We start from the raw sequence: 15349 nt of genomic DNA on the forward strand, positions 1-15349 counted from the left end.
ATGCATGCTAAATATATAGCTACAACAGCAGCGTTTACCAATCAATGTTTTAAACTAATTAATGCTAAAAATGAAAGTCCATTAACCTTTTCCAGTGCACAATTTCTCCAGCCCTCTGAAAAAGGAATGGAACATACCGTCTCAGATGAGAACAGTACAAAACTTACTATAGGATCTTATAGTTGTAAAATAATAATTAATTAATAATAATGACATTAAAGTGTCAGTTTGTTTAGATAATCTTGTACATTTTTTTAAGAGAAGAAAAACAATTTAGAAAATGAATTCCATTGCTCGAGATGTTGAGCTAAGCAGGGCACCGATGGGCAAAATCGACAACTTTCATGAGAATATTTAAAAATGAGATTTCCATAGCAGGTTAACAACAACTCACTGCGGTGCTTTGGCCAACAGGGCGCTGGTGGAAGCTGAGTTACTGTTGGCTGAAGACAGAGGAGGACAAGGAGAACGTGTGTGTGTGTGTGTGTGTGTGTGTGTGTGTGTTTGTGTGTGTGTGTGTGTGTGTGTGTGTGTGTGTGTGTGTGTGTGTGTGTGTGTCTGCAGGGGTTATCAAGCCATATGCCAAGAGTGAATGAGACATCGACTTACTGATCCACATCACGAGGATATGAGGATATAAGCAACAACATTGGAATGACTGGAGAGAAACGTAGTCGGATGGTAACAAAGAGAAGGTGGTCAGAAATGGGAACCATAAAGAGGCCGCTAGGAAAGTCGCAATCACCCAATACCTGCAGAGGATCAGGCAAGTCCTCAGGAGTCAGCTGAATGGAAAGAACGCAATCCAGGATATCAAACACCTATACCCTGCTTGTGATCAGGTACCCTGCTGGATTAATAAGTTGGCCAAAGGAGGAGATAGAAGCCACTGACATCAAGACCAGGATGCTCCTGGAGCTGGAGGGTTTCACCCCAAGTCCAGCACCCTAAGACTGTACGCTAAGTGGAAGGACGGAAGGAAACCGGGGACTAGTGAGTGTCAGAACCATCATCAGAGGATAAAACAAAGAAAATCTGTGAGTACATAAGGAAGATGGCCACAACCAACCCCCTGCTTACTGAATACCTCAGGCAGCAGAAACCCAAGAAAGAAGAGGACCAAGAGGAGGAACCATCATGGAAGGAGAGGCCCCTGCACGGTATGTACCACCGGCAGATAGAGGAGGTGGCTGACATCCAGAAATCCTACCAGTGGCTGGACAAAGCTGGACTGCACAGAGGCACTAATCATGGCAGCACAGAAACAAGCTTAGCACAGTATACAGTAACATCTGTTCTGAGTATGGCCTGGAAGTCCTGAGGTCAAAATGGGAGACGCCCCCTAGTTTCATTTAGCCTGAATGCATACGTCATAGTTTTAACCATAAACCTGGAAATCATTACCCATCATCGTGGCCCATCTGAGTAAATCATTTACTGATAAGCTACAGTGTAGGTGCTGATAAGAAAACCATCCTTTGGACTGTGACCAATCCTATGTGTGCTTTCTGTGTGTGTTGCTATCGACTAACTGAACTGTCTGATACTGTCAGCTTTGCCCTAAGAGCCTACACTCTGCTCCCTTCTTGTGGTCTTCCTTCGGGCTCTTGATGATCTCTGCTCATGTTACTGAAGGTTTTCATCTTCCTATTTTCCTGTTTGTTTTTTCCTTGTTTTAAGTAGCAACTCCTAAAAATGTGCCAGAGCAGATTTTAAATCAACTCCACGGGCATTTCAGATTTTAACACAGGTGTTGATTGTTAAACTCTGGAAATAATAATAATACATTTTATTTGAGGGCACCTTTCTAAAACCCAAAGTCACGTTACAAAGAGAAAAAGCTATAAATACATACCTTTTATTGATGCCACAAATGTTTGTGTTTGAGTGTTGTTGTGTGTTGTTGTGTTTGCACCATTTTGAGTACAATAAAGTTACATTTTGTTTATTTTGTATGCAGAAATTCAATTCCAAAAGCCAGATGCAACTTGCCCCAAAAATAATACTGCTATACTGAGTGTTTCTCTTGTGTGCATGTGTGCACCTTGCAGGCAAAAAATTACACAGGGTGCTGAAATATTTCATGTTAAACCAAAACATCATGTAGGAGTCGGGGTTGTTAAGGCAAGCCAAGTTTATTTGTATAGCACAATTCAACAACAAGGTGATTCAGAGTGCTTTACAGAGACATTAAAAAATAAAAACAATAAAAAGCATGATTTAAAATTGATAAAAAAAAAAAACAGTAGATAAAATCAGAACAGTAGATAAAATCAGTAGTTAAAATGTAAGTTTTGAAATTTAAGTTTAAAGTGTGGATTTGGTGTTTTATTCAAATGCAGCTGAGAACAGGTGAGTCTTCAACCTGGATTTAAATAAACTGAGTGTTTCAGCTGATCTGAGGCTTTCTGGGAGTTTGTTCCGGATATATGAAGCATAAAAGCTGAATGCAGCTTCCCCGTGTCTGGTTCTGACACAGTAAACAGTAATTTAGTTTATTAAATCTATTAACTTGTGATGAAATATTCAGCTACATGGAAAAAAGGAGGTAATAAAAATGTTCAAAATAATTTATTATCTTGAGACTGATGACCTTTAATGTCATTATTTTCTGTTGCTGAGCTCAAATTAAGAACCAGTTCACCAAAATTTTGAAGGGAGAAACTGGATGTTCACAAAGTACAGATACTATATCTCCCAATACCCACAATATAAGAAGGCTTCTAATTTGTAGTTTAGCTTCTAATTTCTGCCTTTCAAGTAACCCAGTTAACACAGGGAACTAGTACTCAGTAGGATCACCTGCAGGTACATGATTGAATCATTTTAAAGGAAATGTCATCAGCTGCTCAGACTATTACATCATCTCCTCAGTCTTCTCCTAGTCTTTGGTTTGCATGTTGCTCATTCGGTCACTGAGCTCATCAAAGTAATTATCAACAAAGCGAAGCATCTGGATGACGGCGCTGAGCAACAGGATGTCACAATTCATGTCCAACTCCAGCTCCTCGCTGTAGTTCTTCAACGGAACAACACAGGACAACGGCACACCGAGCCGAGAGCCGACCTCCTGCATCTGTATGACAGAACACAGGGGAAAAAGTATTACTACCCTCATATAAAATGTTTATTAATAAAAAATAAATTTAAAAAAAGCAGTTTAAAAAAAGTAAAAAATGCTTACCACATCTTTAATGTAGCCACTCTTATAAATGTTTCTCACATCCTCTTTCACCAGTGGACAGGCTTCATCTACTTTAGTGAGGAGGACCAGCTGAGGAATACCTGGAAACAAAATGAGCAGGAAGATCACTTTGACATAATGATTTCTATTGGATTGTTATTGGAATATCCAAATTCTTTGAGTTGTTTAAGATATGAAATGAAGTTGAAAATTGCTGTCATGATTCCGGCTCACTTGTGCAGAGTTCTGTCGTGCTGTGAATTTTCCAAGTTTAGTTAATCATGTTTGTAGTTACACGTTCTCTGTTTAAATTCGTTTCCTTTCGTGTCCAGTCTGTCTTAGTCTCATCTGTGCATCCTCCCTAGAGTCCCCTGTATGTAGTCAGTCTTGTCTCCCTGTCTGTGTGTGAAATCTGCATCTTTGTATTCTGTACTTTCCATCTTATTGTGCCAGTCACTCTTCTTCTCTTACATTTAGTTACTTCCTGTCTCCTGACATACCCTTCCTCCTGTGTTATTTTCCTTTTTGATTACTTTGTACTTTTGCAATCAGTCTCAATAAAGGCTTGTTTTCCATTAAGCTCATTTCTGCCTGTCTACAGTCCATGCATGGCTGTTAAACTGGTCCACCTATAGCTTTTTTTTTTTTGTTAAAAAGGGAAAACATTTCCAATTTCAACACATAATATACTAATTTGCACAGATAAAAACTGATTTTCAGTGATTTTTACATTATTGCATTTTTGTCTTCATTTGTTTTACACATAAACTGTCTAATCCCCCAAAGATATGACAAAACCTCAGGCACTGACCGATTAGGTTGACCTTTCTGCGGATAGCATCCAGCTTCTCCTCCAGCCCTGTGGGCATGACGGAGACCTTGGAAGCATCAATAACATAGGCCACACAGTGGATCTTGTCCTTGAGTCCAGGAGATGTGCGATAGCCGTGGGCCTCAGGATGCAGAGGAGCTGAAGGGTTGAACTAAATGACACATTTGAGGAGAAACAGAGACACAGTTTGAGTCGACTGCTGACAAATCAGTGTTTCATACATTCAGTGTCCCGTGATGTACTGTAGCACCTGATAACGGTCTGGCAGGTGACCTTTGAGGATGCTGCTCAGATCGTCTATGTCAAGCCCCGCCCCTTTGGTCTCCTCCAGTCCCATGGTATCACACAAGATTATTGGCAGAGGTTTCCCTTCACGCCCAGCTTTCACAGAGTAGGAGCGAAACTGTTTACAGTACAATGAGAATGAGTGACAGACCACTGAAATCAGTCCCAATAAGTGGAAATCATCAGACAGCAGACACAGACCTGTGTGGTGAGGCTGGTGGAGGAGGAGCCAGAGATGGCCTGGCTGGTGACGTGGCCTCTGAATACAGAGTTGACAGAGTTAAAGAAGCTGGACTTTCCAGCTCCGACTGGTCCAATGAGCAAAACCCGAGGCTGGGTCACAGAGCTGACTGTGGGTTTGTAGCTTTTAATGTACTCAATCAGCTCCGTCCTCTTCCTGTACAAAACAAGGAGATGAATAATGGTAACATTTTGAATGTGAAGAAATTTTGAATATAACAGTAATGTTTAGTGTAAAGCCAAAACAAAACATGGTAACATGGTAAACAGTATTGCATAGTATTTTGCAGGAATGCCACCTTAAATACTTTGTAGAGTATGACATTCAAATATAGCTTGTTTGTCATAAAGTGTGGATAATGTAACTGCATTCAGTTCAAAAATAGATTATTGCTTTTCCCCCGATCAAACTCTTTAAAATATGTTGTGCATAAAGCATCAGACTGGATGTTGGCTCCATCAGACTTACTTAGATTCCCAGGTTACAGTCCTCCATGGCCTCTCAAGTTCAGTGCTTTCTTAAAGAAAAAAGTGAAATGATACATTAATGTTATTGAATTTAGTAAAGACATTAAATTCAACTCTCTAGATCTGCAGATACATACTGGGCTAATCCCAAGCCTTCATTTTGCTTTGAGTCATTTAGACATTTAGACTTGCTGTTTTTTCCCCTGCTAACCTAAATATGCTTGAGCTTCATGGCATGAGCTGATGACTGGCATTCTCTTTCAGGATTTTCTGGTAGGGAGCTGAACTTTAGTGATGTGACGTTCTGTATCGAGGCTTCAAAGCTTGTGTCGAGTAATGGAGGAGGCGTTTCCGCGATGCGCGTATCGAGGCTTGCTTCATTTATGGGAGGAGCTGAAAATGATGACGTGCGAAGCCTCGCTGCCCGGCTGTACCACGTGACTGGTTCATGAAGTGGTTCGAACTTTGCCGCGAGATATGACAGCGATATAAACCCCTCAGACTTCATTCAAAATGTGGGTGTTTGATGGACAGTTGCAGTTAGTGAGAGTTTGGAGACAGTTTGGAGGTTTATGAGAGAAAGTCAGGAGAGAATGGGGCCAGCTAAGAAGAGGAGGATGTTCTCCCCTGTGTGGGAACATTTTGATTTTATTCCTCTCAACAAGGTATTTAAATTTCTACAGAAGATGTATTTTCATAATACTGATGGTGCAATACAATTTATGTTAAGCGGCTTTACTTTTGTACAAGGTGAAGTGTTTGCTATGTGCCAGGGAGCTGGGATATAATAACAACAACACCTCATCCATGCTTAGGCACTACAGAGCTTTGCATGAGAATAAGGGAACACCGATTGTGGAGCAAGACCAGGTGAGCCATCAAATGCAATGATAATATAGCATGCAGTAATGTTACTAAATGATATAACAATATTATACAACTGTAATAAGTTACGTGTGTGATATTTATATTTGTGCTTTGTTTTTGTTGTCTTTCCTCAGGAGAACAATCTTAAATAGATGAAGACCTGGTTACCATGGTGATTGAGGACTCCCAGCCATTTAGCATTGTGGAGGACAAAGGATTTACAAGATTTGTTAAATCATTGAATCCTAGCTATGTTCTCCCCACTAAAAAGGTCATAAAAGCAGTGAAAATTTAGTTTTTACAGAATAAAATGTGGGCAGGACTGAGGCTCAAAGCCTGTAGCTGTCCATACCTCAACGTTACAAAAGCACAACCACTGTCCACACCCCAACCACACCTCACCTCACAGTAAATGATCATTTCCATTTTAAGCATTTCCAAATTATCATTTTCCATACTGCCAGTATAAATATACACAGTATACTGCATCACTACAATATAGATCTTTTGTTGTTGACATTTACAGGCTGTGTGCAAAATGTCACACTCTTCAAATTCATGCCAACCAATATTTTTACGTCCAGTAGGTGTCCTACTAGAGCAAATGAAGCTTCAAGCAGCTTTGCGCTGGGGTGAACCAATTGGATGAAAAGCTTCAGTGCTTCATGAAGCTTCATCTGCCCATCACTACTGAACTTGTGGTTCCATCAATTATGAAAACAGTATAATTGATGGATTATACTGTTTACGGTCTTGAAGTAAAAGCAGCAAAAGCATTCCTACACCATCACAATGCCACCACCATGTTTGTGTTAGGTGACGGCTGTGTGCAGACAGGAATGGGACCCAAGATGCAGACTCCAGAGAGAAACTTAAACCAAAACAGCTTTAATGCTGAACTCAAACATAACATAACTGGAAAAAAGTCAAAATAAACTAACACCAGTGGCTGGGCAAAACACACAGCAAAATAAACGGTAGATCGCGACACGGACACAGAGAAACACAGGGCTTAAATACACAGAGGGAGCAATCAGGAAATGAGTAACAGGAGGGAAACACAGCTGGGGCAAATCAGGCCTAACGAGACAAGGGGAAGCAAAACCAGACACATTAACATCAGACATGGACTTTCAAAGTAAAACAGGAAACATAACACAGACTCACGGGCAGGCACTATAACAAAGGGAACAGACGTGGGACCAGGGCAGACACAGACACTGACTGGATGTGGGGATACAGCAGAAAGGGGAGACAGCAACATGGAACACAGACAGAAAACCAGAACACTAAAACTCTAACCAAACCCCACCCAGAGAACCTAAACTAAGAATAATCCTAAAACCCATAAAGCAAAGCTAGAATATAATGAAATAACAAAATCAAAGAACCAAAAACACAAAACACTGGGTCAACGACCCAGGGACCCTAACAGTTTGACTGTTGGTTTCATGTTCTTATTATGAAATGTTGTGTTAGTTTTATATCAGTTGTATATATATATATATATATATATATATATATATGGTTCACTCAAGTCCCCAACTTTAGATGTCACTGACTTTGTTTCTCAAGTTTCTTTATTGTTTTGTGATGTTTTGCTTTTTGAGATCTTTTAGCTTACTTCATTTTTTCAGACATCTTTAAATTAAGAGATTTCATTATTCGGCAGGTCTGTTAGTAATCATGCTTGGGTGTTGGCATATTGTAGTATTTGTACTGTGATATATCTAATTTATCAACACTTATCTGCAACAGCTAAATGATTACATGATGCCTTATGTTACACTTACCCTCCACTTGGTAGATTTCACACTCAGTCAGGTTGAGATCATTGCCATGCATCTCTGCAGCGGGGAAGTTGTAATAATTTCCTGGATTGCTGTGCGTTACTGCTTGGCTTCCATTGACAAGAACCAAATCTCCTCCAAAATAAGGCCCAGAGTTAGCTATCATTCTCACTGCATATGTAGGATTAGTAACTGGATATTTGATGAGGTTTTCACCATTAAATGTGAAAAGAAAAGCCTGATCATCATTCACGTACTGTCCAGACTGACTAAAAGGTTGTTTGGTGTAGCCTCCAAACACAAAACCAGAGTTGTTGTAGCCCACAGACACAGTGGGAGAGCGGTTGTCACATCTTTGGTGAAATGCTGCACCGGTGAAGCCGTGGATGCTGGCCTTGTACAGCAGCTGTAGTTTGACTCTTCTCAGCTGAGCGCAGATTGTTCTCTGCTGGCTTTGTGTTAGCATGGGGTTCATTTTGGACTCTTGGTTGTTTGAGCGTAGTAAAGAAAGTGACTGAATCTGTGGAATCAATCACAAAAAGACAAACACAATCTACATGAACCCCAAAATCAGTTTTAATGGCTCAGCATAGGGAAAGAATTACAATTTACAATAATTTCTATTGAGACCTCCAGTAGATATTCTTAGTGTACAGGCTGTGATCAGCTGACCTGCTGTTCCCTGCGGATTTACACACCTGAATTCAACCAGATGTGAGCAGATGTTTCATGAGCTCTCCTGGGTGATTTCCATCAATTAGATGGATGCACCGGTCCAACACACTGTTGTTTACTTTAAACCCATCACAGTACAGAAATATAGAAATATATAGCAAACTAACCTGCATACCTTGCACTAACCTGCAGAGGATTTTCATGTAACCTTTAAATAACACAGTCTACCTCAGTTTGTCTCTTTCTATTCTTTCCCTGTGACGTACAGCAGCTGCACCTTTACCTAGCAAAACACGAAGAGACTATTTGGTGTTTGAAGGCTCAGTGACAGAAAATAATAAGCAAAATTAAGGAGCCTTATTTGAAAATGGAAGGAGCAGAGAGTCCAGATATTTGTTTAAAAATGTAGGGAGTAAAATTAAAAGGTTGTCAGAAAAAAACTCCTCAAGTAAAATTCTACTTAAGTAGCTACATTTAAAAACAATATACATCATTATTTTCCTTTTTTATTGCCTTCAGATGTTTGTTTCTAGAAAGAACCAAATCTAAATGTATGTTGCTACTTTGGTCTCAACAGAAAAAAATGAGTTAACATAACGATGTCATAAGTTTCATTTCCAGACAGCCTGGCATAAGGATGAGCACGTTTTGTTCTCTCACTTCATCAGGAATCCTTTAACACATTTGCAGTGGTTGCTTTTAGAATAATGCATACATTTCACTATATAAATAGAACTGAATTTGTGACTTTAGTGGTGGCTACTACTCTACTCCTACTCTACGCAACTACATCAGTATAGTTACTATCCCGAAAGGAAAACTTTAGTTAATAAAAATCTTACAGGCACAATTTTAAGTTAAATTCCTTAAGCTCTTTAACATTTCTGCTTTTACCTCCTGTTCCAGACGGACGAGGGAGCAGGGATCGCGGACCTTGCTGTAAACACACGGAGGACTACAGACAGGTGTGCCAAGGTAGTTATTCCAGGTGTTGTGCCAAACACAAGCAGTTAGTTACCCGTGCGTCGGGAGCGCGCACTGGGCACGGACCGCAGACGAGGACGTTCAATTCAATTCAATTCAATTTTATTTATATAGCGCCAAATCACAACAAAAGTCGCCTCAAGGCGCTTCATAGATACAGAGAAAAACCCAACAATCATATGACCCCCTATGAGCAAGCACTTTGGCAACAGTGGGAAGGAAAAACTCCCTTTTAACAGGAAGAAACCTCCGGCAGAACCAGGCTCAGGGAGGGGCGGCCATCTGCTGCGACCGGTTGGGGTGAGAGAAGGAAGACAGGATAAAGACATGCTGTGGAAGAGAGACAGAGGTTAATAACAGATATGATTCAATGCAGAGAGGTCTGTTAATACATAGTGAGTGAGAAAGGTGACTGGAAAGGAAAAACTCAATGCATCATGGGAATCCCCCGGCAGCCTATGTCTATTGCAGCATAACTAAGGGAGGATTCAGGGTCACCTGGTCCAGCCCTAACTATATGCTTTAGCAAAAAGGAAAGTTTTAAACCTAATCTTAAAAGTAGAGATAGTGTCTGTCTCCTGAATCCGTTTAGCCTGATAACAGTACAATCACGTCTGTGTGTCATAAAAACTTTAACACTCAGCACGTTCTCAACAAGTGAACTGATCTGATAGAATCTGTTCTAGATGGCGGCGCGCACAGACGCAGCGGCCCGGAGCTCCTACACTTTTGCACTTTTGGTGGTACTGTGTATCATTTCACACAGTCTGGGGTTACTTCAATATAATAGAGATGATCTACTACAACTAAGCCGTGGAGATCTTCAATTAACATCCGAGTATCTCATCCCCCCGGAGATCGTCAAGCAACCCCCGGGGCTACCCGCAACAGCAAGCCGCAGGAGGAGAAGCTGCGAGCGGAGGCAGAAGAGAGGCAGGCGGGGAGGCCTGTGGGCACGGCTAAAGGCTAGTCCGTTTAAACCACCACTCCCGACCATATTCCTCTCCAATGCCCGTTCAATCTGTTACAAACTGGATGAAATACGACTGCAGATCGCCACTCGACGGACTTTCAACAACTGTTCGTGCATGATTTTTACTGAAACCTGGCTGGACAGCGCCATTCCCGATGCGGCTATTGATCTAGCAGGCCGCACCGCCTATCGAGCCGACAGGTCTGCGGACTCGGGTAAGAAGACCGGCGGGGGGCTGTGCATCTATATTAACAACTTCTGGTGCACGAACGTCACCAAAATGTGAAGTGTGCTACCAGAGGAGATAGAACTTTGGACCAGGTGTACACCAACATGGCGAACGCATACAGAGCCCAGGCCTATCCCCACCTGGGTCTGTCAGACCATCTCTCCCTTCTGCTACACCCAATATACACACAAAAGGTCAAGAGCACTGGGATTACAACCAAAACCGTGAGAACATGGCCGCAGGATGCTATTCCGATGCTTCAGGACTGTTTCCACTGCACAGACTGGGAGGTATTCAAGGTGCAGGACACTGACAACCGTGTCGCATTGGACAGTTACACCTCCACTGTCTTGGACTACATCTGTTTCTGTGTGGACAATGTAACAACTTGGAAACGACTCCGTGTGTTCCCTAATAATCCACCCTGGATGACACACAGAGTTCAACAACTTATTCGAACAAGGAACAACGCTTTCAACTCCGGGGACCAGGAGGCATACAGTGCTGCCAGGGCTAACCTGAGAAGAGGCATCAAGACTGCCAAGCAGCAGCACAGGAGGCGTATCGAGGCCAGGTTTGAGAACATCACAAACCCAAAGCAGGTCTGGGAAGGCATCAGGGCTATCACGGACTACAAAAGGAGAACACCATCACCCTCAGCCGATAGTCCTACTCTGGCTGAGGACCTAAACCTCTTTTATGCCCGCTTTGATAGGGAGAACACCGACCCTGTCCTGTCCCCTCTCCCCTCAACCGACCCTGCTCCGGTCCTGAGCACTCATGAGCTGAGGCGTGTGTTCCGGAGCATTAACACCAGGAAGGCGGCCGGGCCGGATGGAGTGCTGGGCAGGGTGCTAAAAGACTGTGCTGCGGACCTGGCGGACGTCTTCACCTCTATATATAACACCTCGCTGTCCTGTTCACTGGTACCATCCTGTTTCAAAGCAGCAACCATCATTCCCATCCCAAAACAGTCAAATGTCACATGTCTGAACGATTTCAGACCTGTGGCACTCACCCCCATTCCCGCCAAATGCCTGGAGAGACTGGTCATTAAACACATCAGAGCTGCTTTTCCACCATCTCTGGACCCGCACCAGTTTGCATACAGGGAGAACCGGTCAACTGAGGATGCGATCGCCATAGTGCTGCACACATTATTGAAGCACTTGGAACACAGGAACACCTATGCACGGCTCCTCTTTGTAGACTACAGCTCGGCTTTTAATACCATCCGGCCATATAAACTCCGTCCCAAACTCCACCAACTGGACTCAACTCCTCTCTGTGCAACTGGATTGTGGACTTCCTCACTAACCGCAGACAGAGTGTCAGAGTGGGTAAGAACACCTCTTCCACCCTTGTGGTCAACACCGGTGCCCCTCAGGGGTGTGTTCTGAGCCCTCTGCTATACACTCTCTTCACCCATGACTGTATTTCCTCCTGCGCGTCCAATCTCATTGTTAAGTTTGCCGATGACACCACAGTGCTCGGACTTATATCCAACAACGATGAGACAAACTACAGGACAGAGGTGCAACAACTAGAGTCATGGTGCCACGACAATAACTTGGTCTTAAACACCAAAAAGACCAAGGAGATCATTGTAGATTTCCGGAGGAAGGGTCATAACAACCATCTGCCTCTCTTCATTGGCAGTGAGGCGGTGGAGAGGGTGAGCAGTTTTAAATTCTTGGGGGTAACTGTGACCGAGGACCTGTCCTGGGGCAACCATATCACCTTAGTTGCACGGAAGGCCCAACAGCGCCTCTACTACCTGAGGAGACTACGGAGCGCACACATTCCCAGACCTCTGATGTTGAACTTCTATAACTGTGCCATCAGCAGCGTCCTGACGCATGGATTTCTAGTGTGGTTCCCCAGCTGCACCAAGGCCGACCAGCAAGCACTCCAGCGGGTGGTGAAAGAAGCTGGCAGAATTATTGGAACAATTCTGCCAGAGATTAGTAATATCTTCCCCACTCGCTGTCTGAGGAGGGTGCACAGTATCCTGCGGGACCAACATCACCCTGCGCGCCACCTTTTCCACCTGCTGCCCTCAGGGAGAAGGTACAGGTCTATACAGGCCAGAACATCCAGACTGGCCAACAGCCTGTATCCACAGGCTGTGAGGCTCCTGAATTCTGCCCCCCTCCCCTCTCTGCCCCCCTCTCACGGACAATAACCATATCCAACTTCTTAATAGCACTGAACTGGTTTGCATTGGTGCATTATATCTTTATTCTCTCTCCCCCCCCCCCCCTCTTTCTTAAATAGACAACCATCATATCTCACAGTACAATAATATTGAACGGGTTGCATTGTTGCATTTTGTCATGTTTCTCAGGTCTTTGTCTGAATGTCCTGTGAACATTACCTGTCTTGTTCTCATGTTGTTGCTAAGGATTGTCTCATTGCACTGAAGTCACACTGGGTTAAATATTTACACTTGGGTTTTAAGGGGCATTTTTTTTTTTTTTTTTTACGGGTTGTACGGAAGCCCCAAACGCAATTTCATTGTTCTTTGACAATGACAATAAATAAATACTTGACTTGACTACTGTTCTGCCCAAATAGGGGAAGGCTGTAGGCCGACTTTGTGCAAGACTGGGGCAGAAAGACTTAAAAAGACTATGATCAATCGCAGTAATTAATTATAATCTAATATAATCTTAAATATACAGTAAATATACAATAAAGTTATTATTGTATTTTAGCTACAGAAGTATTTTAGAAGAATAAAACACACAATTGTTTTCATTGGTGCTCTTAGAAAGGTGCATTTTTGTACCCAGCAGAAACAACTTTGGTGGAACAATCAGAGAATAGTATTTCTAGGACGTCTGAAAACGAACACGAAGGCGTTTACTTGTTGAGGATGTGGTATATTGAGTGTCAAAGTTTATATGGATCCTTTTATCAGACAAAACGTCCCATCCCGTCGATACCACGTCTATGGAAGCCCGTTTCCACCACACAAAAAAGGATCCATAACTCGAAATTCCAAGTTATTTTCTCGAAATTTTGAGAAAAGTAACTCGAAATTTCGAGTTATGTTTCTCCAAATTTTGAGTTACGTTTCTCAAAATTTGGAGTTCGTAAGTCGAACTTTCGAGTTAATAAGTCGAAATTTCAAGAAAATATCCTGAAATTTTGAGTTATGGATACTTGTGTTTTTTTCAGTGGCGGAAAAGGGCTTCCATACACGTGAGAATGATAAATGTACAATTTTCTGTTGTAACCTGCAAACTGAACAGCAATGTAACGACCCTTTCTCACAAAAGAAAACGTTTGGGTCCGTGTTCCCTGCCCAATGCGCGCTCCCGGAGCGCAAGGACACAAATTCCAATTTTGGCACCACTTTCGAAAGAAATGAAACTGAAAGTGTCCTACTAGAAAAGCTCCTAGAATAAAACCTGTCTGATGTTTTTATTTCATTTCCTTTCAGTTCAAGACAAATACAACAATGAATTGGGGGACAGCCAAAAAAAAAAAAAACTGTCAAAAGGATTAGACACACCCAGCTTATAAACTGTGCCAAACGTTCCACTAATATCATGAGTTTAACACAGATGTACTCGTTGCACTTTCTTAAGGTATCGCTTTGTACTTTTGGGGCTGGGGCGATCGTGGCTCAAGAGTTGGGCGTTCGCATTGTAATCGTGAAGGTTGCCGGTTCGAGCCCCGGCTTGGACAGTCTCGGTCGTTGTGTGCTTGGGCAAGACACTTCACTCGTTGCCTACTGGTGGTGGTCAGAGGGCCCGGTGGCGCCAGTGTCCGGCAGCCTCGCCTCTGTCAGTGCGCCCCAGGGTGGCTGTGGCTACAATGTAGCTTGCCATCACCAGTGTGTGTGGGTGGATGACTGGATATGTAAAGCGCTTTGGGGTCCTTAGGCACTAGTAAAGCGCTATATAAATACAGACCATTTTTGTTATATTTTTAAAAAGTGTATCCACAAGCTCAAATGAAAAGTCGGAGTAATAACCTACTGGGCATTGTGTTAAAGTCAGTTTAACACAATGCTTCCACACAACAACAAAAACCAGCGCATACATTTTTTTTTTTTACAAAGTTCTGAAAATCATGCAGCTCTTTAATATTTTCAGTCTTACCTGCTGTGGTTAGAAACTGAGCGGGGATCGTGGTTGCGCAGATTACACGTGTGACAGCCGTCTGCGCGCTGTGCAAGTGAAACTGGATGTCCTGAACCCCTTACCTGCAGTGTTGCTAAAGCCTGTGCTTTGTGGCGCCTCTCCTTTCAGTTTAAAATATCTAAAAGTAACAATGGCAGAAACTACAACTTCAACTTCTCTGTGGGGTTAATGATTTATTTTCCTACATTCGGTCCTAGTCTGATCTAGAAAACTATGAGTATTAATTTCAGGAAAAACAACAACAAAATGTTACCACCAATACGTCAGCAGTACTCCGACGTAATGACAGGTTTAACCTGTTAAGCCTGTTCGCAATAGGCCTACCTATCTCCTCCCTCACTTACAAGTCAGCCTTTCCCTTAATATTATTCAGATAATAATGGAGATGGAAGAGAGAACACAAGATGATACCACGTGTAACCTCAGCTCTCTATAAAGACAACCTGTGCATCTCAATGATGGCAGGTTTGAAACACATATGTGTGATTGTCTTAATCTACTGTAATTTTACCTAATTAACAAAACGGTGAGTGTAGTAAGTTTTAATGAATAACAATTTGACTGATAAAGATCATTCTTATAATAAAAAAAATAAATTTATTAAGAGTTTTAGCTTTATTAATTAAAGTTTTTGAGAAATAAAAGAGAGCATGCTGTTGTACAAGACT

The 15349-nt window shown here is 42.3% G+C and overlaps 1 protein-coding gene across 2 annotated transcripts; it reads right to left on the reverse strand.

Annotated features, from left to right (window-relative positions):
* Window positions 1-2191: 2191 nt before the first annotated feature.
* On the reverse strand, window positions 2192-14943 carry LOC308397443 (interferon-induced protein 44-like). 2 transcript variants are annotated; one of them, XM_080883363.1, is made up of 8 exons: window positions 14640-14943; window positions 7670-8186; window positions 5011-5059; window positions 4503-4698; window positions 4267-4419; window positions 3996-4167; window positions 3185-3285; window positions 2192-3076 (listed from the first exon to the last, which is right to left on the reverse strand). In XM_080883363.1, exons 2-8 carry the CDS (start codon window positions 8139-8141, stop codon window positions 2882-2884), a joined length of 1338 nt encoding a protein of 445 aa, XP_080739489.1. In that variant the 5' UTR covers window positions 8142-8186; window positions 14640-14943; the 3' UTR covers window positions 2192-2881. The 2 variants fall into 2 exon arrangements, with proteins under 2 accessions (XP_080739489.1, XP_080739490.1); XM_080883364.1 differs by lacking the exons at window positions 7670-8186; window positions 14640-14943 and adding an exon at window positions 5221-5318.
* Between the last annotated feature and the right edge of the window lie 406 nt (window positions 14944-15349).

Source organism: Rhamphochromis sp. 'chilingali' (genome assembly GCF_963969265.1).
Source record: "Rhamphochromis sp. 'chilingali' genome assembly, chromosome: 5".
Lineage (NCBI taxonomy): Eukaryota > Metazoa > Chordata > Actinopteri > Cichliformes > Cichlidae > Rhamphochromis > Rhamphochromis sp. 'chilingali'.

Bases quoted from the DNA above. Each gene is read 5' to 3' on its own strand.
- LOC308397443 (XM_080883363.1), bottom strand. From the start codon at position 8,141: ATGAACCCCATGCTAACACAAAGCCAGCAGAGAACAATCTGCGCTCAG. The intron at 3,286-3,995 runs GTCAGTGCCTGA...TTTTGTTTCCAG, and splicing joins CAGAAAGGTCAACCTAATCG to GTATTCCTCAGCTGGTCCTC. The intron at 3,077-3,184 runs GTAAGCATTTTT...TCTGTCATACAG, and splicing joins GTGGCTACATTAAAGATGTG to ATGCAGGAGGTCGGCTCTCG.